General features: G+C 36.3%; 1 protein-coding gene across 2 annotated transcripts in view; it reads left to right on the forward strand.

The window, feature by feature from the left end:
* CSMD3 (CUB and Sushi multiple domains 3) overlaps positions 1 to 26,400 on the forward strand; it is a 756,099-nt gene that overhangs the window by 603,478 nt on the left and 126,221 nt on the right. Inside the window, exons 33-39 of one of the 2 annotated variants that reach the window (XM_074808674.1) lie at positions 5,528 to 5,641; positions 6,320 to 6,415; positions 7,293 to 7,496; positions 11,588 to 11,712; positions 15,476 to 15,572; positions 16,505 to 16,609; positions 25,021 to 25,139. In XM_074808674.1, coding sequence (XP_074664775.1) covers positions 5,528 to 5,641; positions 6,320 to 6,415; positions 7,293 to 7,496; positions 11,588 to 11,712; positions 15,476 to 15,572; positions 16,505 to 16,609; positions 25,021 to 25,139 — 860 coding nt within the window. The remainder of the gene's footprint in view (positions 1 to 5,527; positions 5,642 to 6,319; positions 6,416 to 7,292; positions 7,497 to 11,587; positions 11,713 to 15,475; positions 15,573 to 16,504; positions 16,610 to 25,020; positions 25,140 to 26,400) is intronic. The other variant, XM_074808748.1, reaches the window with a different exon arrangement.

The raw sequence follows: 26,400 nt of genomic DNA on the forward strand, positions 1-26,400 counted from the left end.
TTCAGGGATCACCTCCTCCAAGTTCAAGAGTGGTCCATCCTAATGATCAGGAAATCAAGCAAGGGTGGCAAAAGGCCTGCATGGATGAACAAGGAGCTATTCATAAAACTTTAACATAAAAAATAAGTGTCCAGGATGTTGAAGAAGGGTCAGATGTCTTGGGAGGACTAGCGACACTTGAAACCCACTGCAAAGATGGGATTAAGAAAGCCAAAAATCCATCTATGTTGAATCTGGAAAGGGACATGAAAGGCTGTATCAGAGATATCAGCAACAAAAGGAAGAGCAGGAAAGATGTAGGTCCATTCTTGAATGGCATGGGATCCCTGGTGAAAAAGGATGCAGAGAAGACTGAATTATTAAATGTCTTATTTGCTTCAGTCTTTACTGGTAAACCAGCCTTGAGCAATCCCAGACCCCTGAGACTAGGAGAAAAGTCTAGGGCAGGGATGACTTGGAGGAAGACCAGGTGAGGGAGCACTCAAACAAACTGGACATACACAAACCCATGGCACTTGATGGGATGCATCCATAAGTGCTGAGGGAGGTCAGTTACCTTTGAAAGGTCATGATGGTTGAGGGAGGTTCCCAAGGGCTGGAAGAAGACAAACGTCACTCCTAACTTCAAGAAAAGCAAGGAGAAGGATTGAGAGAACTATAGGCAAGTTGACCTCACCTCTATACCTGGGAAGATGGTAGAGCAAATAGTCCTGATAACCTTCTCCAAACATATTAAGGACAAGAAGATGATTGAAAGTATTCACCATGGATTTACAAAAGGTAAATCAGTCCTGACAGACATGATAGCCTTCTAACAATAAGATGACTAGCTTGGTGGTTGAGTGGAGAGCACTGGATGTTGTTTAGCTTGTTGTTTAGCAAGCCTTTCAACACTCTCCCATACATCCTCACTGAGAAATTGATGAAGTACCAACTAGATAAGCAGACAGTGAGGTGAATTGAAAACTGGCTGAACTGCCAAGCTCAAAGGGTTGTGGTCAGCAGCATGAAGGATAGCTGGCAAGTCAGTCAGTAATGGTGTACCCCAGAGAGAGATACTGCAGCCAGTATTATTTAATATCTTCATAAATTACCTGCATGATGGGACAGAGTGCGCTCTCAGCAAGTCTGTAGGTGATACAAAACTGGATGAGTGTCTGATACATGATACGGTTGTGCTGCCATTCAGAGAGACCTCAAAGGCTAGGAGAAATGGGGAGACAGGAAGCTCATGAAGTTCAACAACAGGAAATAAAGAGTCTGCAGCTAAGAAATAACCCTGTCCACCAGTACAGACTCAGGGCCAGCTAGGTGAAAAACAGGTTTGCAGAAAAGGTCCTGGGGGTCCTAATGGATACCAAGTTGAACATGAGCCAGCAATGTGCCCTTGTGTCAAAGAATGCCACCAGCATCCTGAGATGCATTCAGCAAAGCACTGCCAGCAGCTTGAGGGATGTGATCCTTCAGCACTGGTGAGATGCATTTGGGGTGGTGTATTCAGTGCTGGTCTCCCCATACAAGAGAGACTTGGGCATACTGGAATGAGTCCAGTGAAGGTCAGTGCAGATGATTAAAGGACTGGAACATCAGACATATAAGAAGAGGCTGACAGAGCTAGGACTGTTCAGTCTGCAGAAGAGAAAGTGCAGTGGGATCTCATCAGTGTGTACAAATACCTAGGAAGTAAGGGAGGCAGAGCCAGACTTCTCAGTGGTGCTCAGTGACAGAACAAGGGGCAACAGGTACAAACTGAAACACCGGAAATTCCCTTTAAACAAAAGAGAAAAACTGTTAGTGTAAGGGAGATGGGATGTTTGAACAGGTTGCTCAGAGAGGTTATGGAGTCTCTATCCCTGGATACATTCAAAACCTGACTGGACATGGGCCTGAGCAATCTCTTCTAAATGACCATTCTCTGAGCAAGAGGACTGGACTAGATGATCTCTGAAGGCTTCTAGCCTCCGTTATTATCTGATTTTGTGATAGGAATTATACTGAGAATATTATTCATTAATCTAATATTTAAATTATTTAAATTATACCAGTATTTTTTTCTTATTTTTTAAACAGGCCAATTAAAAGACAGAAGTAAACTCCATACATGTTTATGTGTCACTTTAAAAAAGAAACTGATATTTCTTTGATGAAGTTTTTAACCATTTTGTGCCAATTCCATCTGTTGTTAGATGCTTTCCCAACTCATTAAAAGTATCCAGATGTTACAGTGATGAAGGCCATAGAAACATTTAGGTATTTAAAGGTGTGGAAAGTTCTCTTGTCTAGCTCTTGCCTGGTTAAAATGGAGCTTGCTTGTGTTGTATTTTGAATTAATGGATTCTCTCAATTTTCTAAATTAATGACAGTACTAATATTACAGTTTGCCTGGAATTTTGACAGAAAAAACCCATCCACATGAAAACGTATAAAAAGCATAGGAACGTATTTGGTTTATTTTTGAGGAAATATATGAATTAGTGTTGTAACTATAAAAATTCCAAGAGAAAAGCTTCTTTGGATACCCTAGCATTGTTGATCTTGTAAAATAAAAGACACCTAAATGTCTAAGCAAAATGTTAAGCCACAAAATACAGAGAAAAAAGATACATTATTTTTAAATAGCATTGCTAAAAAGCAATGAAGGCCAAGATGAACACAAATTCAGGAATAATTTGCAACCCAACTTTGGATGCCAAGTTTGGACAGGAGACTTTCAGTCTTTCATGATAGTTGGCAGGGGATAGCAAATGACTGAGAATGAGCAATTCTTTAAAGAATACTTATTCATCCATCATTTTAAAAAAATGCATCACCCCCAAAATTCTTCAGTTAACATGATTTGATCTTTACTTGGACTGGGTAATAATTTTTAATAAGTTTCCCAAGGGCAGATTATACTGGATACTCGCATTTATATTTTACCAATTTTTGTTAATTTCAGAACAGATATTTTTGGCAGTGTCTTCAAATTATTTTTGTTATTATTTGTTTTTAAGAAAATTCTTTTCAAACACTAGAAAATAAACAGAATGAACACACGCCAAATGGGGTAGACAACGACCCCCAGAAAACACAGAAATAATGAACTGCACTTTTTCTAATAATCAGAATTTCCCTTCTTGTGACATAATGTCAGCTGCTCAGGTATCAGTCACTGATCTACTAAAATTTTTAACAGCTGATTTAATAAAAAATAAGTATCCTGGCACAGGAAGAGGAAGGAAGACGATCTATTTTCTATCTCCACTACTGGCTGCACCATACTCTTGCCTGACTTGAGGAAGCAGCTTGATTCACTGAAACTTAAAATTTATCATAAAACTGTGGACTCAAAACCCCTTATTTGAGCTTGCTGATGTTTCATATTAACCACTTTCTGTCAGTAGGTCTATTTGCCAGTGCTTTGTGATGTGTCAGATATACTAATCCCTTAAATCTCTTCATAATATGTTTGATTGCAAGCCAATGATATCTTTTGGTTACCTTCTCAGATTTTACCTGTATTTTATTAAGAAGTAAACAACTGATAGTGAAAAAACAGTTACCACAAATGGTATGTGGACAATTCTTTTTCCAAAATGACCAATTTTAAGTCACAGATTTGTTCACGTTCTTCAGTGTCATACTCTTAGACAGGAGGGTGCTTAAGACAAAGCTGGAGGCAGCAACAATCTTGAAATACTTACGAAATGTAGAAACAGGCCTTTGAATTTGGCTCACTCTATGGTATAATTGCTGTATAAATATTTTATAATAACCCATTACAACACAAATATAGCTTATCAATTCTATTTTTAGAGTTTTCCCGGAATAGAGCTCTTGATAATAATTATGTGTGCTTGTTAAGTTATGCCTCAGCACTTGCCTGAATTTTCCACACATAGTTTGCAACTTTATTTGAAATGGAAAATAGCAGTGGAAGTCACAAGGAACTTTACTTGGCTCATTGGCAAAATGAAATTCACTGAATATGAAAATAAGATTTGATAAAAGTACAAATGTGATAGAAAAAATTGGCTGAATTGTTTGTTAGTTACCTTTAGCAACACCAAAGAGAAGACTTTGGTGCAGTTAAATATTATTTTTAAAATGAGTAGAGCTAGTAAAAACAAGTGTTTCATTTTCTGGAGATTGGAGGAAAAATGATGGAGATATTTTGGCATATCACTTATAGTTCCTCCTAAAAATGGACAAAAAATTTTCAAAGTGTCTCACAGACATTTTAAAACTCCTTTTGTTTGAACTTTTTATAAATATAACATCTAGTCTTTCCCTTCAAAAAGAGATTTTTAAAAATTAACTTATTTTCTTTTTGCAAAGAGGGCATGATAAAATCCTGATTTGGTAAGGTGGAATGGCCTTTTTTTTTTTAATCAGTCAAAAAAAAAGGAAAAAAGTCAACAATTTGAAGACATCACATTTGTAATATACTCTTTTTAAAGCTTTAAAGGTGTATAAATTGAAAGAATTGTAGGTGCCTAGCTTCATCTTTTATAACAAAACATACCTGATCAAGATATTATAGACCATATGGTAAACAAATGTAATCTATTAACAAAACTTTGGAATATTTATCCCAAAATGTCTAACCTGGATAATGAACCAGAACTGGTTCTGTTTCTCTTTATAGGTGTTTCAGTACCTACAAATACCTAACTACTTCCACCTTTTTACCTTTATAGACCTTAAGCCATTTTCCCCTCCATTGCTATTAATGGTGATAAAATTAGGATATGAGTGTTTTGTAGGTACTAGGGCCAGAATTAATCCAAACAATTCATTTTTTTTCATTGTTTTATTTATACTGAAACTGCAAACACCTGTGATGTGAATGTGCTGCACAGACCTTTGAACTTAAGTGCAAAAATAACATTCTTGAATGGAGCTGTTCTACTAGCATGATTTTAAAAAGTAATAAATTTTGTGATTCAGTATATGTATTCTGAAAAGTGTCTGTTGCTTTGAATCAGTAGCTCATTTATTTCACAAAGGTAAAAATGCACTGAATGTTAACGTTCTTAAGAAAAATGAAACATTCCAAGGTAAGTAAAACTTACAGAGGCTTATCAACAAAATTAATTAATAAAACACAATATATAGCAATATGCCTGGAATTATTAAGGAGGACATTGAACTGAAAATTTAGATGTGTGTTGGGTGGGGGAGAGCAGAGAATTTGAAAGTATATTCAACAGCAGAAAAATGTTTTGTTCCCTCCTTACTAGAATCTTTTAACAAGTATATATATGGTTTTGTGTACCTTCATTGTCTCTTTTATATAGAGAGAATTACATTTTAATCCATTTAGTACTGTAATTGTATGAAAAGTAACTAACTTTAAACTCAAGGACAGGTACTTAAGTGATCAGATAAATCGATCAATAAATTTCACTTCTTATTTAAATATTTTTAAAACAATTTGTTAATGTATATTTTGTTCTCTCCTTTTTCGTTGTTTTTTCTTTGTCATTCTGTCCCACTTTTTTTGGCCATTGGTGCCTCTTGCTTTTCCTGCTTGCTGTTTGGTCAGTGGTTTTTGGCCAGTTTGTATTTTTCCAGACATCACTCCATGATGTAGTTGAAGTATATGATGGCCCAACTCTGCAGTCAGCTTTGTTATCCTCTCTCTCAGGATCTCATTCAGGTATCCTTTAATAGAACTATCATTAAAATGTTATTTATTTTTTAAGAACCTAGAAAGATAGTGTAGTCAGAGAAAAAAGAAAAAGATGATTGTTGTATTTTCTTAGATTCAATTCAGCCAAATATATGATATCAGGATTTTTAACTAGAAGCCTAATCACTCAAAACTCTTTGCATTAATGAATGAAATGAAGTAAAATTGAATCTTTTTTTTTTTTTTTTAGGCTTTTTTCTTCTGATATTTAGTTATTATAGTGAGTGTTTTGGGCTTCTTACTCTGTGCCTTTATGACTTTTACCTAGTGAACAATCTGAAATGGGTATTATATATTTTAAAGTGAAAGCAGCATGTATTTGTAGCAAAGTAAAATTGTATAGATTGTATAGATTGTTTGCATGTTGACTCAGTTAAAAGAGGTTATGTGGTTGGCGTGGGGTTTTTTGGTAAAGTCAAAAAAAAGCATTCCTAATAACTGTGATGAGTTTTAGTTCTCCTTTTCTAGGACAACGTAATACTGCCAATATAAAATATTGAAATCACATATATCTTGCAAAGTTTACTGAAGCAGAACAGGATTTTTGGAGGGTTATTTCTAGCTGCAAAGATGTTGACAGGTATTTTAAATGCTTATTTAGTAAAGAGTGGTTATGATAGCTTTGTATTTGTTTTGTTTGGGTAGGTGAATCCCTTCCATTGAGCTCAGGTAACCAGATCACGGTTAGATTTACTTCAGTTGGACCAATAACAGCTAAAGGATTTCATTTTGTTTATCAAGGTGAGACAACCTGGAAAAATGTGTACATTGATTGTTTTCATCACACATTGTAAATCAACAGAGGAACAGACTGAGACTGTAGAGGGAAGTAATAGCCTGTTAACAATATAACAAGTTTCACTATTTCTGCATGTTTTGAAAAATGTTTAGAACCATTCTTTTATCTGTATTTTAAAGATTAAATAGGAAATTTAAGAAGCATAAGAGAGGTTCCAAATTTAAGAAGACAGTTATACAAAGCAGCTGTTTCTGTTTGCTAATCTGGTTGACTAATATTAGATCTATGTGGCTGCTCAAACTGGTTTATCTCTCAATTTAAATATGAATAACTGTAAGTGTTACTACCTGTGGATGAATCAATGATCTTACTGTTATTAAGATACTTCTCAAGGTTTACATTATTTGCCTTTTTATGGGTCAAACACAGAAATGCTTAGACATCAATACTTGCAACAGCAATTCATTTTTTCATTAAATTTAAATCCTGATCTGACAGTCAGAATACACATTTAGAAATCCACAGGAATAAATGTGAATAACTATCTGACACAGAAATGTTATTCTTAAACCCTGTATTAGCTGAATATTTCATAGTAGTATTTCTTTTCAGTGCCATTTTAGAAAGGTTTCAGTGTGTATTTTATGCATTGCTTTTAACCTTGGCAAGGATATCAGTGCTATGCTCTTCTAAACAGTAATTCAGACATCAAAAGTATGCAACCTGTATTGTGAAGATTCATTTGGGGATTATGAAAATGTTCTTAACTGACAAATAATGGAATGTCTCTTCCAGTCATTTTGAATATTTGTGTTACAAAATCTGTATTCCTCCACCAAATCTAAAATTAAGAATCCACAATTGTTTGTATGTTTGCAGCTGTTCCAAGAACAAGTGCAACACAGTGTAGCTCTGTGCCTGAACCGAGATTTGGAAAAAGGATTGGAAATGAATTTGCAGTTGGGTCACTGGTTCTTTTTGAGTGCAATCCAGGCTATATCCTCCATGGGTCAACAGCAATTAGATGTGATACAGTACCAAATGCATTGGCACAGTGGAATGATTCACTCCCTACATGTGTTGGTGAGTTCTTAAGAGTTTTTAATAGAACTAATTACTGCCTAAAATGTAGACCATTCTCTCCAACTGAATGTGTTCCTTCTTTGTCATCTGTACAGTATTTTATTCTTGCTTAATTTTACTCACATTCTTCTTTATTCAAGGTTATGATTTTATTCCCCTATTCTAACCTTGCTGTGACATTTCATGAGTTTCATGAACATACACTGATGGTATAAATTATATGTTAGCTTCTTCTGCACTAACATCAGTGACAGTCCTTGGCTGTCCCTTATTCAAGACTCAGAAATATCAGTTTGTGCTCTGACTGCTTGCAAGACTAAAATGTTTTCACCTTGCAGATCTCTAAGCTATTGCAAGCTATTAGAAAGAACAATACTATATTAAAGATTTAGTAATAGTTACTATTTCATTACTTGTCAGAAAAAAAGCAGTAATTTTTCAGATCAGAAAATATACTTTGTCTGGTTCTAGTCATACAAGATTAAATTCTCAAAGTTAAATTCTTAAGTTAATTTGCATCCATTGACACTTATGAAGCTGATTTGCACCAATTGGAAATCTAGTGATTGTGCGGAAAAGCCACACAGTAAAGAGATAAAATTCTAATGGTACATTTTTCTACACGTTTATGTCAAGGGAAAATATGGCACATTTACACATTAAATTTTATTACAGTTTGACTCATTTTTTTATATGGAAAAAAATCAGTTGTTCATAAATGAATTAAAACTGCTTATCATTTGCACAGATGCTTTTGCAATGCCATCAAACTTTTCCACCTGTAACATCTGTTGCAGTACTGACTGTATTATACATTAATTTTGTGCAAATTGAATACATTGAAAACTATTCATTTTGAGGATGAAGACCTCTGAAGAACTCCATTCCCAGCCAAAACAGTAAATATATGTATGAGTTAAAGTTATTTTACTTTTCTTGACAGAGAACAGGTTTTGAATAAAAATGATCCTAGCCCACTGCAAAAAACACATTATGATATTGACTCCAGCACTGAGAAGTACATAGCCAGAGTTTTAGATGAGTGGAGGAAGGAAAATAGAGAACATTTTTTGCATTATGCTGTTTTTTTTACCTTCTGTGCTAATCAGCTGATGGTGCATGGTAGACTCTGAGTGATTTTTCAGTAAAATAAAATATTTTCTCCAAAATACTAAAATCCTGATAGAGATCAAGACTAAGTACCACTGAGGTAATACTAATAAAATATGATTAAACAGGTATTATACACAAATTTGATTAACCAGCTATTATATATAAATAATATTTATTTAGACTGTTTCAGGCGTAGAAATAGAACCACAATTTGCATGTCAATAAGAACCTGAAGTTTATAGCTATATTTCATTTATTCTCAGTGATTACAGTTTAATCAGCAGAGTTGTACTATTTACCCCTGAAGCAGCTCATCCTGAGTACCATCATACAACACACGCGGGACAACCAGATGATCAGGCCCAGTCAGCATGGGTTTATGAAAGGCAGGTCCTGCCTGACAAAACTGATCTCCTTCTATGACAGGGTGACCTGCTTATTGGATGAGGGAAAGGCTGTGGATGTTGTTTACCTTGACTTCAGTAAGGCCTTTGACACCGTTTCCCACAGCATTCTCCTGGTGAAACTGGCTGCTCATGGCTTGGATGGGCACATGCTTCGCTGGGTAAAAAACTGGCTGGATGGCCAGGCCCAAGGAGTGGTGGTGAACAGAGTTAAATCCAGTTGGTGGCCGGTCATGAGTGGTGTCTCCCAGGGCTCAGTTTTGGGGCCACTCCTGTTTAACATCTTTACTGATGATCTAGATGAGGGGATCAAGTGCACCCTCAGTAAGTTTGCAGATGACACCAAGTTGGGTGGGAGTGTTGATCTGCTCGAGGGTAGGGAGGCTCTGCAGAGAGATCTGGACAGGCTGGAGCGATGGGCTAAGGCCAACTGTAGGAGTTTCAATAAGGCCAAATGCCGGGTGCTGCACTTGGGCCACAACAACCCCCAGCAGCGCTACAGGCTTGGGGAGGAGTGGCTGGAGAGCTGCCAGTCAGAGAGAGACCTGGGGGTGTTGATTGACAGCTGGCTGAACATGAGTGCCCAGATGGCCAAGAAGGCCAATGGTATCCTGGCTTGTATCAGAACTAGCGTGGCCAGCAGGGACAGGAAGTGATCTTACCCCTGTACTTTGCACTGGTGAGGCCACAACTCGATTCCTGTGTTCAGTTTTGGGCCCCTCACTACAAAAAGGACATTGAATTACTCGAGCATGTCCAGAGAAGGGCAACGAAGCTGGTGAAGGGTCTGGAGCACATGTCATACGAGGAGCGGCTGAGGGAACTGGGGGTGTTTAGTGTGGAGAAGAGGAGGCTGAGGGGAGATCTCATGGTCCTCTACAACTACCTGAAAGGAGGTTGCAGAGAGCTGGGGATGAGTCTCTTTAACCAAGTAACAAGCGATAGGACAGGAGGTAATGGCCTCAAGTTGCACGAGGGAAGGTTTAGACTGGGTATTAAGAAGTATTTCTTTGCAGAACAGGTTGGTAGGCATTGGAATGGGCTGCCCAGGGAGGTGGTGGTGTCCCCATCCCTGGAGGTGTTTAAGAGTTGGGTTGACATAGTGCTTAGGGATATGGTGTAGATGGGAACTGTCAGTGTTAGGTTAATGGTTGGACTGGATGATCTTCAAGGTCTTTTCCAACCTAGATGATTCTGTGATTCTGTCAAATGTATTCCCTTTCTTTTTCAGATGTAAAATCTCAAGAAAGTGTTGAAATACTTATTTTGGCCATTGTCCACAATATATTATTGATATTTTAATACATGATTTAGTGTGTGGAAGAGAAAGCTATCTGTCTCTAGGCAAGCTGAACTGAGAAGAGGTTACAGGCCACCTTATGTGTGAAAATCACTGTCGCAAAAAAGGTGATAAAATATATATGAGGTGAAAATTACGTTGAATTAAATCAGTTTAATAATTGAGGTGGTAGACATGGCCATATTAAATTGCCTTAACTCTAGTGAATGCTTGAATATTTCCTTACAGATTGGAGACATCAATCGTTCTGTATGCTCATCCTTTTATGAGTAATTATTTAAACACTTTAACTGACACTGACCTTTAGTTTATCCATGTAGTTCCCAACAGATTCTATCAATTATATGCCACACAAAATGTAGCTACAGTATTCATTATTAAGATGTTGCATTCTCCTACCTATTTTCTAAATCATATTTTTATCTAATGAAATCCATTCAGAACCTAGTAGTGTGGTACAGAAATGATATATCAGCTTCTAGTGGTTTTGATAAGCCATCTCATCAATCTTTTTCAGCTTCTTAAATACCAGCAGATTATCTGTATCTAGATTAAGCTGTAATATTCTTTGTCCCTATTAGAGCATCTAATGATCTAGACAAGATAAATTTAAGCTGAACATTCAGAAGAGAAACTTGATGGCACTGAATGCCTCTGTCCTATTTCATGCATAACACTTTTATCAATCCATGGGCATGGATATGATGAGTGCAGTCTTGAAAGCATTTAGCAATTTCTTTACTAATATGATAGATCCATAGTCTGTAATGGGATAACTCACACAAGCAAAGAGAACAGTCAAGGAGTTGAGACTGGTGCTACTGAGACAACAAAGTAGCAATATTAAGAAAGAATATATCTTTTTTACTACACTTTTTTATCTTTTGTACTATTACAATACATAACTGGTCAAGCTACATACATTATTAACCTCTAAAAATAATGCTTTATTTTTATAAGATTACTAGGAGAAAATGGAAATGGATTTCACTTTGTTAAAGGTTAAATAGATAAGGGGAATATGAGCATGATTCTGTCAGGTAAAAGTTGACATAATTCTAACTTTTCTTTATTCTTTTTTTTTGTTCATTTAAAAGAAGGTTTTTGAGATACAAGATTTTATTTCCCTGAGGCAAACATAAATTTTTTAATGTAGCATAAATTTTAAAAAGTTTTCAGCCATGGTATACTGAACATTGTGTAAGCTTTTACAATAACTTTTCTCACTTCTGAAGCTTCTTACTTCTTTTCTTGCCTTATGCATTTCCTTTCAGTGCCCTGTGGTGGAATTTTAACAAAGCGCAAAGGGACCATTTTGTCTCCTGGTTACCCTGAGCCTTATGACAACAATCTGAATTGCGTTTGGAAGATCACAGTACCAGAGGGAGCTGGGATTCAAGTAAGTATAGTTGCTATTTGCTGTTATCATAATGTTTAAAACTGTTCTTACTCATGCAAGAGCATGAAAAGATCATTTATTCATACATTTTTCTATCTCACTAATGATTCTCACAATGGAATTTATTGCACATCTTTTTATTCATGCAGTTGTTAAAAGTTAAAAGAAACACTTGTAACTTTTCACTTAGAAGAAAATTACGAATAATTCAAAATGTGTTATTTCAATAGGTTGGTGACTCTTTGTAAGCCAGAAGAAATAGAGAGGCTTTCTTGTGATACTCTTTTTCCTGTCCCAAAATGGATAAATCTCCTCTAACAGAATGAAATTAAGTGGGTTGCTTCCATGGACAAGCTATATATATTTTCCTAGAAACTCTGTTATTTATTCTATAGTTATGGAAGTTCACTGTGATATAGAGATGCTTCAGTATGTTTCAACATAAGATGGGAACTGATCCTTTAAAATATTGTCAGAATTCTCATTTACTAAAATTTAGATTAAGAACTTCATGGAACACACAGCTTAATGGATACTTTTCTGCTAAGTCATGTGTATCTCACTCTTTAGATTTCACTAAAGAAACTGATAGAAATCTGGTTATTGGAAAGGCAGTTGAGTTTAATAAATTAAGATTTTAAGCATGATCTGATCAAATTCCTAGCAAAATGCATATCCAGAAACCATGGTAACAAGTTTTCTATGTCTACCTGTGGTTCAAAATACAACCACTGTATAAACTGAAAAAATAAAGATCTCAGTTTCTCTAAGTAAAGATTTAATAAAGAAAATTAGGAAAACCATTGTGTACAGTTGATTAAAATTTTTTTCAAAAAATTACATCACAGAGCTTTTAAGGTATTCTACTGTGTCAAGAAAAGTTTTTAAAATAGTATGAGTTTATACTTTGCTACTTTATAAGCATTCAAAAAAGTCTATTTTTTATTTTAAATAACTAAAATAGTTAAGAAAACCACAAAAACTTTATGGAAGAACACAGAAATCATCACAAATACAACCTAATTTCATACATGATAACATTTGTGAGTTCAATTTTCAAAGCCACCGATGTCCATTAACAATAATATTTAATACCCTAAATGAGTTTTGAGATTGATTTTGAGGAACACGACTTGATTTAAACAGTTGCCTAAGTTAGGGTACTTTGTTCTGTGTATTTCTTATACCACCAGTAATGTAAGTTAAACACTATGAGGATAGTTCAGAGGATTTAAATTAGACATTAATTGGCATAGGGATTTAGGCAGTGACTTGCTTTTTGGAAGTGTCTTACTTATCACAGACTGCATTAGGTGATTAAATTACTAACTTTGATTTCAAGTTAGTTGTCTAACCCACATGATACTCTTTTGCTCCAGAGTCATAATAAAAAGATATATTTACTGTTTGCTTTTTTCCTAGTTCTCCTGAGGATTTTTGCTGAGCTAACGAATACCATCCATCCTTTCTATTACCAGTTACTGAATAAGTTACTCATTTATACTTTGAATCCTGTCTGATTCTCAGGGCTAGGTCTGAGGAATCTGAAGTTCCCAACACAATAAACCAAATACAGCTGATACAGGATCAGTAAGACAGAGTACATATCAGAATTCATCATACCATTTTTATGTGTTATTTTTCACAACTGAGCTTAGCTTTGTATCTACTAATGGCATAAAAAATGGCATCAGAATTGGTTTTGTTTTTTTCACTTCATAGGAAAGAAAAAACTGAATATACCTATATAAAAATGCACTTATTACTGTGAAAATCCGCTACTTGAGGCAACATTTGAAAACTTGGGTGACTGCTTTTGTCCAACCTGAGAATGCATGCAAGTGCAGATATTCAAGATTCTGTGACAGCTAATGCTTTTGTGTTTATGTAAATGCATAAAATATCTGGACAATTTTCCTGACCAATATTTTCCCAGCTTTAAAGGAGATGAAAATAATATATCACCAATGCATATTCCTCTGTGAAATGTGTAGATGGAATTTTAAACTATTTAGGTATAACAGCTATCAATATGTATGATTGCATTGTTGAATTTGTTGTAACAGTGTGATCAGATGTAAATGCTGAGCTGTCTCATATCAAATCAAAAAGCAGACATTTAAAAGTAGATTTAGGTAAATATGAAATGTGTACCAAAAGCCTGCTGTCAGGCACCTAATTTAAATACCTTATGTCGGGAAATTAATCTACCATAGTTCCTTATAAAGTTAGGGTAGAAAGGCACATCTAATATAGACTCTGGCTCTGAATCACTGCCTGAAGGTATGTCTCTATTTATTGACTACATGGGGAGGTTAGGGCAACTAACATCAGTTGCACTAAAATAGAAGTTTTAAATTAGGTGGTTTATGACATATATAAAAACTGTAGTCAGTATCAATCTGGCCCTGAAAACAAATAAAAAAATTAGATAATTTGAAATTTGTTCTGAAGGTTTCCTAGGTGCCTGCACTTCAAATTCTGTATGTCTTCAGAAATATTCCTGACAGAGACAACACCCATAAGTTTCACCTAAATCACTTGTGAACCAAAAAATAAACAGCCAAGTCTTAAAGTTTTCTGAGAGACCAGATGCAGTGGGCTTCCTCCAAGTATCTAAAACATGTTAACAGTCAGGGTCTCTCTGTTGCTTCCCTTTTTAAAAATAAAAATATCATCCTTTGGCTGTAGTATCTGACCAATTCCAACAAAACAGTACAGTGTTTAAAGACTGCATCCAAGAAATAGGTAGCCAAACTGAATATTCCTTTTATCCAGAAGAAAATCCGAGTCACATATTTCACCTAGAAAAATAACCTCATTACCTAGTTGTACTGGAATCAGTGCTTATTTCTTCTGTTGAAGCTATACTATTTAAAAAAAAAAAAAAAATAAAAAGAAGAATTGAGGCAGAAGAACAGTAAAAGAAGCATAATTCCCTAACTCAGTGGCTAAGGTATCCCTTTTTGGGGGTGGCTGGGGTTTCATTTGTACTTCTGTCACTCTTTAAATGTTTTTCATTAAACAGTTGTTTCACTAAAACAAAAAAGTGCCAGACCCTTTCCCCTCCAAAACAGGAACAGGAACCTGGCATTTCTGTACTTCATGGAAGTATTTTCACTATGTGAGAACAGATATACCCTCCCTCTTGCAGTCTATCTACTTACCACTTTGTATCGCCTTACGAGTAGAACGCTGTTGTCACCTCTGGAAGGAATGAAGTGAATGTTTTGCCTTTTGCTTGTAGCGTGATAGTGACTGCTCCTTCTCAGGAGATGTCAGTGATGAAGGTAACCAAACATAGGAGGTTTCTCTTGCCTGGAGGCAGAATTGAACATGGCAGGGTAGATGAAGCAGCATGCATCACTGTGGGACTATTTTTAGCCCTGGATAAACTAGAGAAAAATCACAAAGAAACCGCAGTAATTGATGATACCATGTTTTGTCTTCCCCTCAATGTCCTCTAAACAAGGGAATCATATTTTATATCCAGATGATATTCATGGTTGTGTGACTCTTGTCAGAGCTTATATGTGGTTGTTGCTAAGGGTCACAGGATTTAGAAGTCTGAAGTGGCAATTAAAGAAAAAAAATGTTACAATGCAATTTATTCACTTAATGATGATTTTCTATTCTCTTTGACAATGAGAGCAAGACACAACTTTCCATGATTGAAACCAACAGAGGCTACTGTTTACAGTCCTCTTTCTGCTTGAATACAGAGAAGAAGTTTATGTTCTTTACCTCACATTTTTCTTCATAGGTGCAAGTGGTGAGTTTTGCCACAGAACACAACTGGGATTCCTTAGACTTTTATGATGGTGCAGACAACAATGCTCCAAGGCTTGGAAGTTATTCAGGTGACTGAGATTTTACAATAAGTGTTTTACAGATTCATCTCTTTATTGTAAATGCACAGCTCTTTCTAGTTCTTTTGTGTTTGTGTGCATGCATTTGTTTTTCTGTAATTAACAACAGGTAGTAATATTCTTTCTCTTTTAATCAGTCATCTCTTAGCAGACTTTCATAAAGCTGAATCTTTGAAAATGTTAGAAATAAAATAACGTTCGAAGGCTCCCAAACTAGATATCTATTAATATAATTTTCTGCTCAGTCTTACAGCAGGGTACAGAAATACAGACCTCTAACAGAGATGCCTCTTGAAATTGTACATGATAAAAGGATGCATTCTTTATCCTTATTTTAGATAAATGAGATGGTTGTGTTTGCCTTTTTTTTTTTTGCTTTGTTTTCCTTTATTCTACTTCATTCATATGTATGGAATGAGATCACAGACAGTAAGACTGTTGTCTTGTTTTGTGCTGAAACACAAATAAACAATCAATCACATTTCTAAGAATAGTCATACAAAATATATTCACAGCTGCTTGATATACTTGCCTGTTACATTTAAAATTATTCCATTTACAGAATTTGCTCTTGCTTTTATGAAAACCCCAGTGAATATTTTTCCTTTTGTGGATAAAAGCATGTAATGTAAATTTATATCAGGCCTACAGTTCATGTCTCTGATATTGTGGTGCACTGAAAATGTAACAAAACTTTTACAGGGACAGATATTTGATAGCATCCATGATGACAGAATACGGTGGAATTGGCTTTGCAACTTCTCTCTCTCTCCCCGTCCCATCCTCTTTTCCCCCTTCCCTGCTTTCTCTTATTCCCTTTCTCTCTTTTTACACACACACACACACACACACACACACACATTTATGTATGTATTTAGTTCAGTTTCTGTGCATTTCAATAATATTTTGATTTCTCTTTTCAGGAACAACCATACCTCCACTTCTCAACAGCACATCAAATAATCTGTACCTAAATTTTCAGTCTGATATCAGTGTTTCAGCTGCTGGATTTCATCTTGAGTACACAGGTAATGCAAAAATGTTTCAATTAATTAAGAGTGCTTGCTAGTTCCAGTCATCAGGTGTGGCTAAACTACACAAAAGAGGAAGATTTAGTCCTACTGCACATAATGAGCTACATACCATTACTTCAAAGTCATTGGTAAAATTCTCATTTAATTCCAAATGAGCAAGATCAGGCCTCAAACCTGTACTGTAAGGATTGGGGAGTTTAGTTTGTCTTGCTTTTGCCTTTAATGTGTTTTTGCTGTCTGAAAAGCTTTTCTGAAAATAACTAGCTGCTGTAATGCAGATATGCTCCTGTGGGAATCCTAATCCCAAAATATAACATATTCATACAATTTTTGCAGGCAAAACCAGTATACTGGTTTGGGGGATTTCCATTTAACTTCTTTGATAATTAACAATTAATTAGTGATTCCGGTATTGAAAAAAAAATAACAACAAACAAACCCTTAGGAAAAACTCCCCTGCTTCCCTCCAGACACCTCCACACACACACTTTTTTGTTCTCGCCAAACACTACACTCTGTCCCTTTGGTGAGGCAAGGGCAGTGCAGCAGATTGGGTCAGTATCCTGTGGTTCCTACGGTCCCTTTAGGGTCCCACCTCTCAGTGCTGGCTGAGGGAGACACGGGGGCTCCAGCCCAGGCTCAGCCAGCTGCTTCAGCTGTAGCCTCTGCTCAGGCATGTTCTTCTTGTCCTCCTTCAGTGAGGTCTCCTCTTCCTCTAGCATTGTTCCTTTTTGAGGTGCTTACTGCCTTTTCTTAAATATGTTTTCACAGAGGCACACCTGGTTGTTTCAGAGGCACCACAAACTCCTCTGGTGGGTGCGGCTGTTCCCTGTGGTGGGTCTGTTGGAGCCAGCTGGAACCAGCTGGAACCGGCTGTGTCTGGCACAGCCCCCGGTCTCTTCCTACAGGTGCCATCCCTGCAGCCCCACAGCCCACACCACCCCCAAAATCTGCAAATTATGCCCGACACAATCATATATATCCTATATAGTATGTATTTTTTATATATGTGTAGGACACAAAAATTAGTCATTCTCAGTGAAAATGAGAGAATGAACAAACAAAATAGCAGCTGTGCTCCTTAACAAACGCTCACAGGTTGGTGAGAACACAGCAGAATTATTTCAAATGTTTTTATTATTGCTGAGTACCTCACCAGCGGGAAAGGCTATAATTATAAACATACTTTCTGTCTGAATGAGATTGCCCTAGCTGACTGACAGGAATTCTGGCAATTGCTAATATTTTGTTGCAGATTTTTTTTTTCTTCCCAGCTGTGCAGTTCCCTCTGCTCATATTGGTTCTGGTGTCTGATCTGCATAATTGTGTCACAGTTATTTCTTGTCAGTTTTACAGTATGCAAATCCCATGCTCTGCCTGTCTGATTAGCTAGTCGGAGAACATGGCCTTGCAAAATTGCTTCCTAATCGCTTGTCTATAACTAAACATTAATTATAGGTTAGAATTATTCTGCCATTTCCTTGAAATGTAGATACTCTCTCAGCTGCTTACAACTTCAGAGGGGAAAAAAACTTCAGGAAGTTATGAAAATAAAGTAAAATGAAACTGAATCCGGTGAAAGTGAAAATGCATCTGTGTATTCCTACATATCCAAATAACTTAAACATGTAGTGTACTACTGGTATACAACTTTCACCTTTAACTAAAGAATTCACAGTATATCATTTAAAGTATTGGTCTGTGCCAAGAATAATAGAATATATCTGTATGTATGGATTTATACAAGGGTGTATGTGTGAATCTGTACAAGTATAATATGTTTTCTGTGTGAGTGTATAAAACCAAAGTATATGCTGAAAATTTGTAATTCAGGAAATAATATTGATGTCCCTCAGTAGATACCCAGTTAACCAGTAGCTCAGTGAAATACGCTATTTTACAAGATGAATGATTAATTAACTTTTCATGTGCAGGTGATAGACATGTGATTAAAACATCATATAGACTTTGGGATGGTGTGAGGAAATTGCAAAACAATGTCTAACCCTGTAATCTTTATTGGAAACAAATGTAAACTTTAAGGGCAAAAATTTTGTGCAAGTGTAGAATTGCAGTTGAAGAGTAAAATATGATGACTTCTGAATTAAGATTTCCTGTGATGAAAATGTAAAGACTTGGGCATTCCTGTTTGTTTACCATTCTCTGGCTCACACCACAGAACTAAAGCATGGTTTCAGAACATGCAATCTGAATTCCTGTCATGCAAAACTAGATAGGAGTATGTACCTCAGCATCTCAGCCAATGCCTTCAGCCACTAATGAACAATCAACCTCTAGGACCAGACTAACTAAAGCTAATAGAAATAAACCCCTTTAGTTTAGCACTTATTTTGGATCTTGAGTCCTAGGTATCAGCTGTTTCTGATCCATGACTATTAGTCCCCACTACTCACTAAGGAAGACATAGTCTCTATTACCTGTGAATTGGAGAAAAGTTTTATGATTTTTTCTTTTCATCTGTAGCTGTTGCATTTAGGGTGAGAATAAATTTTGTAAGAGATAAATTCCCTTGTGTTCTAGCCTGTCCTCAGGGATTAGAGGGGCTAGGGACAGCTGGACTTATCCCTTAATAGGTATGCCAACTGGGGCTGTAACTATAGGCCTGACCCAGACACACAAACAGCCCGTATGCTGTAGGTCCAGTTGTGTTCAAAAGCCGTCAGATTCACGAATAGTATGGGGCCGTAACTATAGGTCTGACCCAGCTCAAACAGCCCATATACTGTAAATCTGGTTGCATTCAAGAGAAGCAGTCAGATTCACGAATAGTACTGTTTATTTTTATGCAACATCTACAGATTCTTTAAGATTGCCTACGATAAATGCACAAACTGCAGGTTGGCTATACAGCACCACACAAAAGAAAAACTATTGCAGTCACACACACTAAGTTCCCGGGTATACACCCGACGTAGCCGAGGAAATCTTATCAAAAGGCGTCCCTTCTGGGGGGGGCGAGAGCACAAACCCGTCAATCTGTCCCTCCAATTTGGTGTCGGATTATCATCTCTTCAAGTTAGGTAAAAACTTGGAGTAGTATTTATCCTAGTTTGTATGTGTGAGTGGGTGGGACTGTAGTCAAGCCATTATCTTTTGAGTAACGACACAGTACATTCCTTGGTGCCAGGGATACAGCTGGGTTTTGTGAGAAAAAAGGGAGGATGAGGAACAAGGCCAGCAGGCTACTGCAAAGAGCAGGAGATAAATCTGTCCTTGAAATGAAAGAATGGGACCGCACGGCCTACACCCCACTTCACATTCCTCCTTGGCGCCACAACAAACACAAATCACTGGACCTCCATCCCGTCCTGTGCGTGCTCTGGGCACCCTGTGTCAAGGAAATGTGTGTTTTACAGATTTCTCACTGTTTTGCTTTTCTCACATTTCCAACAGCTAGCAGGTGCTTAATTTTTTTTCAGCAAGAGACTCTGGAAAATTCTGCGTTGGGGTGAATCATTAATTTAATACAGGAGACTAAGACAAGAGACAATAATTTCTTGTCATTGCTGGGAAGGAAGACAAAATAAAGTGTATCTGGATTTTCATCTCTTGCAGTTTTCTGCAATGGAGAGAGATGAATTTCTGTCAGAATTCCAAAACTCACGATAGTGCTGTATTCCTACTGAAATTTCTCCAGAAATGCATTGATCAGAACAGAGTTCACTCTCCTCAGCTGTGAGTCATCTCTGACTCTCAGACAACACTTCCTGCTCTAAAAGTTGTGATTATATTTTCAGAAATAGTTGGTAAATAGAAAGTAATGGATACATTATCAGTGTTTCATACATTTATTGCATTTCACTGGAGCCTGTACTGTCAGAGGTCATCATGAGGAGTCAGCTAAATTAAAGTCTTAGTTTTTGAAGTAAAGGTGCACAGTTCTCACTGAATATCACATCAGAGCTAAATATTGATATTAAGTAATTTTCTAGTGTGTTAGCTATAAACATTTTCTGTTCAATATGTAGTACACCTTCCAAGTCTATTTCACGTATTCCAGCAGACACAAGTCTGAGGGGAAGTGCACCCCTCATCTCAACAACAGTTTTCTGTAAGAAGGTTTCATTCTGTTTCGTTTCCAATATATCTTTTCATCTTTTATTAATAGGTTTTTCACACTGTCCAGTCTGGCTTATCTTTTGAACTGCTACAAAATCCAAATGCATTTTTTTATATTAAAATAAAACAAAGCAAAGGAACTTGACTTGTTGAAGAAATATTTTAAGACCAAGTAAATGATGCTTTGACATAAGGAATTAAGTATTCATACTCCAAAACTGAATAGTGGTCTTATCAATAATCTTTCTTCTAGCATACTTCTTTGTTGAAGCCTTAAATTCTTATTATATTCATAACATGCAGTTTATATATTCTAGTGGATACCTTAAATATGAAAACATATTGCTTTGAAAATATATTGCATCAACTGAAGTACGTCAAGAAAGAGCACCACAGAATGGTTTAACACTTGCATAATGTTTATATGTTTTATGCCACTATAAATCTTAATTTAGTTCTCATTTTCTCTAACTAAAGTTTTTCTAATTAAGTAATTGATTATGCTGTATAAGTAGTGGTAATATTCTTTGAGATTAGCAGAGTTTGTCAGATTGCCTCATACATAATTTCTATGATACTTTATTTAAAATTAGTAAAAATTATGACACACTAATTTTCATTCTAAAATATAATCTCTAGAAATCTATATATTTAAGCTGTATAATGTATAATTCTAACACCATAAATGCTAAAACATTTCCATAAAATTACAGTAGTAACTTTAAAAAATAAAAATGCTATTACTTTGAGGCTTGTGTAGTCTCAGAGTGCTATATCCACAATTTCATTGGTAGGGTTTTGTATTTAGAGCCATAGGAGCTGTTGGAGAATGGCAAGACAGGAACAAATAGCTTATTTAAATCTATATACAGTTCCTCTTATCTAAAAATTAGAAGATACTGAAAGTATGTTTTCAGTGAATGCTTATGTTAGTTTCTCTTTTCTTTCTAATGCCATTGGTCGTGAAAGTTTAAAAATTTAACACTGAGATAGTAGTATAAAGTGGTTCAAGGAACTAGTTATGCACCACAAATGAGTCAATAATGAACAGATTTCAGCTTATTAATACATTTATGCTGACACCTGAATAACTATCATGACACCCTAGAGACATGAGTTCTGAACTAGCCTTCAGTTGGGAAGGGGGCAAACCCTTTTATGTTTCAGGTTGTTGCAGATATTCAAACTGCTTTTTTTTCCAAGCATTATTTTATTAATTGAAGTGACAGCACAGTAGGATGAACACCTGTGATCTGGTTTGAACTGTTAAGATACCTACTCCGAGAAAGGCATTTAAATAAACTTGTTTCACTTTGTGTGGCCTGAGTATTCACATAGGTTTTGCATTTCAGCTGAAGGTTCAGTAATTAGAAACTGAAAACTGCTAACTCTTTCTTTAACTGTTCAAAATAGATTATAAGCACTCATCTGTGTAAGCCAAGTACTGCTGTTCTTCATTTGTACTTCGCACATGACTTGGATCATGGTCTAGATCTCTAAAATGTAAAAAGCGGATCTAAGCCCATCAGACAGTTTCAAAATAGATTCTTTGATGTTATTTTGGTTTGTAGGTTGAGAAGAGAAAATAAGAATTTGAAAGATAAAAATAATCTATTATGTAAAAATAGGTTGCAAAATGGTTGCTTGCATCATTTTGTACATGACAAATATGGGATCATTATGGGATGTTTGTGATCAATATATACAAAAGTATAATTGTCATAGACAAAAGAACATGCATCCTCCTCTGTGAACCTGCAGAGAGCCCTGAAGTAAACACTAACTTTTTCAAAGTAGCAACATTCCTTTCCACACAAAGTGATGCAAGCCAGTACTGAATATCGTGGAAAACATCTTGTTGCTAAATTGTGTAAGTTCCTTAATAGCAAAATATAAAAAAAAAAAAAAAAAAAAAAAATCACAAAGTTAACATTGACCAAAAGTAATAACTGGTCAGTTTGTAGATCTGTATCAGTCATTTCTGATTCCCATTAACAGATATATGCAGTAAAAAAATATGTTTTTTCCTCTCATTACTGTTCTCAGCAGAGAAAATATGGACTGCAAAGTCATTAAGGATTTGTTTTCTGATTTAGGATTGAATTATGTTTTATAGCAGGAAGTTTATATTGTCATGGTCCTGAGTTTTATAAATAAAATGTAGATTCCAATGATTTTAATTCAAACATTTTTTTTCTTTTTTTATAGTTTTATATAAAATTTCACGTGCCCAATGCATTTTTTAAGAACAGAAATTACAAACTAGGTTATCAATTCAATATTTATTTTCTAAATGTCAGACTTTTTTTTTCTTATAATACAATGTAATTGTAAAAATGTGGTACTGAAAGCTATTATTGGTGTACAGAACATGCCTTATAGATAAAAAATAATGTCCATGCTTTATAAATTCCTTAGAATTTGTCCTTCAGCTTTCATATAGAATAAAAATGCACCATTGTAAGAGTCTTCAAATAGTAGTTTTTACTTAATGAGATTCTTACATGATTAGTTACATTAGTAAGTTTTTTAACATGTGGAGGTTGTTAATACATTGAAGAAATGCCATTACACAACATTTCCCTATTACCTACCCTATGTGCTGATATTTAGTTGCTTAAGAATTCTGGCTTCACAACTAGTTAGGGTGTAATTCTTACAGTAGGCTCTTTTGCTGATTAGGGATACCAATTACACTCAGACACCAGAGTGAAAAGAGCAGGCATATTTACTAGAAATAACTAAATAATATAACAGAATAATATAGAAAACATACAGTAAGAAAAGACAAATTAGCACACTTAAACAAATAGGAAAATACAGGGTAATGCATCAAATCATTACTACACGAGAGAGAATAGTGATTAAGAAAGATCCATCACCACTTGCATATGTTACCGTCATCCAGATCCGCAGTCGCTGGGGAGCCCCAGTTACAGTGAGGATTTGGAGAGCCTGTCCCGGCAAGTGAGAAGTCCTACGTGATGCGTCCATCCGTAGGTGAGGCTTCCAAAGTCGCTGTGAGCAGGCCCAGCCTTATATACCTAAAAATCAGTAAGCCAGAATAGCTGGCACCTTTGTTTTAAGCGGAAATATCTGGTTTTCATCTCACATTAGGTTCCCCCCCTGAGCCTGGCCAGGGCTTAAGGGAGAAGCTAAGGGAGTTTCCCTGCTGGTCTAGTTAATTTATGAGCAAGGTCACAAGGTCAGATAACTGTTTCTGTGGCTCCGTTATCTTGCTCACACATAAAGAAATATAAGGATACATTCAACATAGACATGTTTTATGATGTTTAAACTACATCTTCTATGCATATTTCACTAATGACTACATACAGAGTTAGCAGTTTCAGTTCAGGGCCTGTTGCTCAGGCTTCAGTATTCCCACCTTTTACATCAAAATAGGTGGTTTGCTATAACTTAGTATAATACCTAATAGCACAATGGTTATCAGTTATAAAATGTACAGGATTCATCTATAGGTCAACTCTGGCTTGGGCTTATTGTCCAAGCCTTAGCACTTCATAGGCAAAGACAGTAATGAGCTGCTTATGCTTAATGTTACACATATTCTTATATTCCTGGATCTTCCTGGGTGGATGAAATGAAGAATACTTTACTTATTTCTCTTTTTGATGACCATGAAAAAAGCATATGATCTCTTGGCAAACTAGCTTCTAGTACAATCAGAAATTTGAAATATTAGTGTTATAACTCTATAGATGCTTCCTTAAAAATAGCAGATTTAGGTGAAATTAGATGTAAAAATTTACTCTGTGTGTGTGTGTGTGTTTGCGTGTGTGTTTACATGAATAGAAGAGTATAGTCACACCTGTGAAGGATTGAATGCAGGTGAGCAGTTACGCTTTACACTGGTTTTCCTGTGTTTTGCACTTGGTGTGGTATTGGCCAGCATTCCCTGGAACAGATGCTGGGAAAGGAAAGTGGGGGTGCTCCTAGTTTGAGTTAGGTAGGCTACAGTTAGGAGTGAGACTGGAGGTGAAATGAATGAGTCTGAGCGAGGAGATAGTGGGAATTTAGAGGAGACTTTGAGTTGAGACTGCAGATTGTTGGAAAGTGTTTGTTACCACCCTGATTATTTCTTTCCTTTCCTTTACTCAGAAAATAAGGTTTTTCTCCTTATATGACAGTTATTCCAAAATAATATTCCACTTGCTTGTCCACAGACAAGCTGCTGGTACCCAAGATCTTCCTAAAATATATCAATACATTGTGCCTATGAACAGTGTACACAGAAGTTCTATGTGAATTTAAAAATAGATTTTATGTTCCTTAGAACGTCTAAACTTCTCAATTTTTCACAGCTATAGGTTTGGACTCTTGTCCTGAACCACAGACCCCAAGCAATGGGATCAAAATTGGAGACAGATACATGGTTGGAGATGTGGTGTCTTTCCAGTGTGATCAGGGTTATTCTCTTCAGGTGAGCCAAGTTTCCCATTTCAAATGGTGCCTTTTAGTTCTTTAATATGGTTATGTTTGAGGCTATCAATATGAAATGGACACTGAACCCTTCAGGAGTTGTGAACACATGATAAGATTGCAGGACTGGTAGGCTTTTCAGCAAAATACTAAATTAAAATCTGTCCAAACATTCCATCAGAAGTGTATGGCTCTGTGCTTCCTCTGCATTAGTGATTACAGGTTGTTATCTATTATTGATGGCATCTTTGGTATTTATAGCTGAGCTATGCAGTGTTGGCAAATAAAGTTAAATCACTTGATGAGCAATTATCAATAGTTCTCTATGTACAGGAGGAAAAAGAAAGTGAAGAGGGGGAATGAGAACAAACAAAGGGAAAGGAAATAATTGTTCTTCTCAGCAGATCAGATAGTGTCAGTTATTTTTGTTCAGTAATTTCTTGGGATTTTTTATCCAAAAGGTTTTCAAATATGGGTGTATTTTGCCAAGAAAATTTACTATGCTCTTGCATTAGCAAAAGGTATAACTAGGGGCAATGCAGTGATTGTAAACTGTGACTAATTTGCCCCTTTGAGTTACTTAGCATATTGTGGTGGTTTGATCTTGGCTAAATGCCAGGTATCCACCAAGTCGCTCTATCACTTCCCCCCCCTTCCCCTTTTTTTCTCAACAGGGCAAAGAGGGGAAAGAAAATAAGATAGGAAAAAAAACCAACCCTTGTGGGTAAAACAGAATCAGTTTTAATATAAGCAAAGCAAAGCAAAGGTCCGCACGCGGAAGCAAAAAAAAGAAAACAGATTTATTCTCTACTTCCCATTAACAGGCGATGTCGGGCCTTCTCAGGAAGCAGGGCTCTGATACGCGTAGTGGTTGCCTCGGAGGACCAAGGGTGACCCCACCCCCTTCCTCCTTTCTCCCAGCTTTATACTGAGCAGACGTCATACGGTCTGGAATATCCCTTTGGTCAGTTCGGGTCAGCTGTCCTGGTTGTGTCCCCTCCCAAGATCTTGCCCACCCTGTCCCCACTGTGGGGGGAAAATGTCAGAAAGAGCCTTGGTGCTGTGTAAGCACTACTCAGCAGTAGCCACAACACCAGTGTGCTATCAACACCCTGCCAGCTCCCAACATAAAACACAGCACCATGAGGGCTGCTACAGGGGAAAACCAATTCCGGCTCAGCCAGACCCAGTACACATATATAACGAGTAGGAATGTGTCTGCCTACAGAAAAGTTCTTGAAAATATTTTCAAAAATTTGTAC

The sequence above is a fragment of the Strix aluco genome, chromosome 1 (genome assembly GCF_031877795.1).
Source record: "Strix aluco isolate bStrAlu1 chromosome 1, bStrAlu1.hap1, whole genome shotgun sequence".
NCBI lineage: Eukaryota > Metazoa > Chordata > Aves > Strigiformes > Strigidae > Strix > Strix aluco.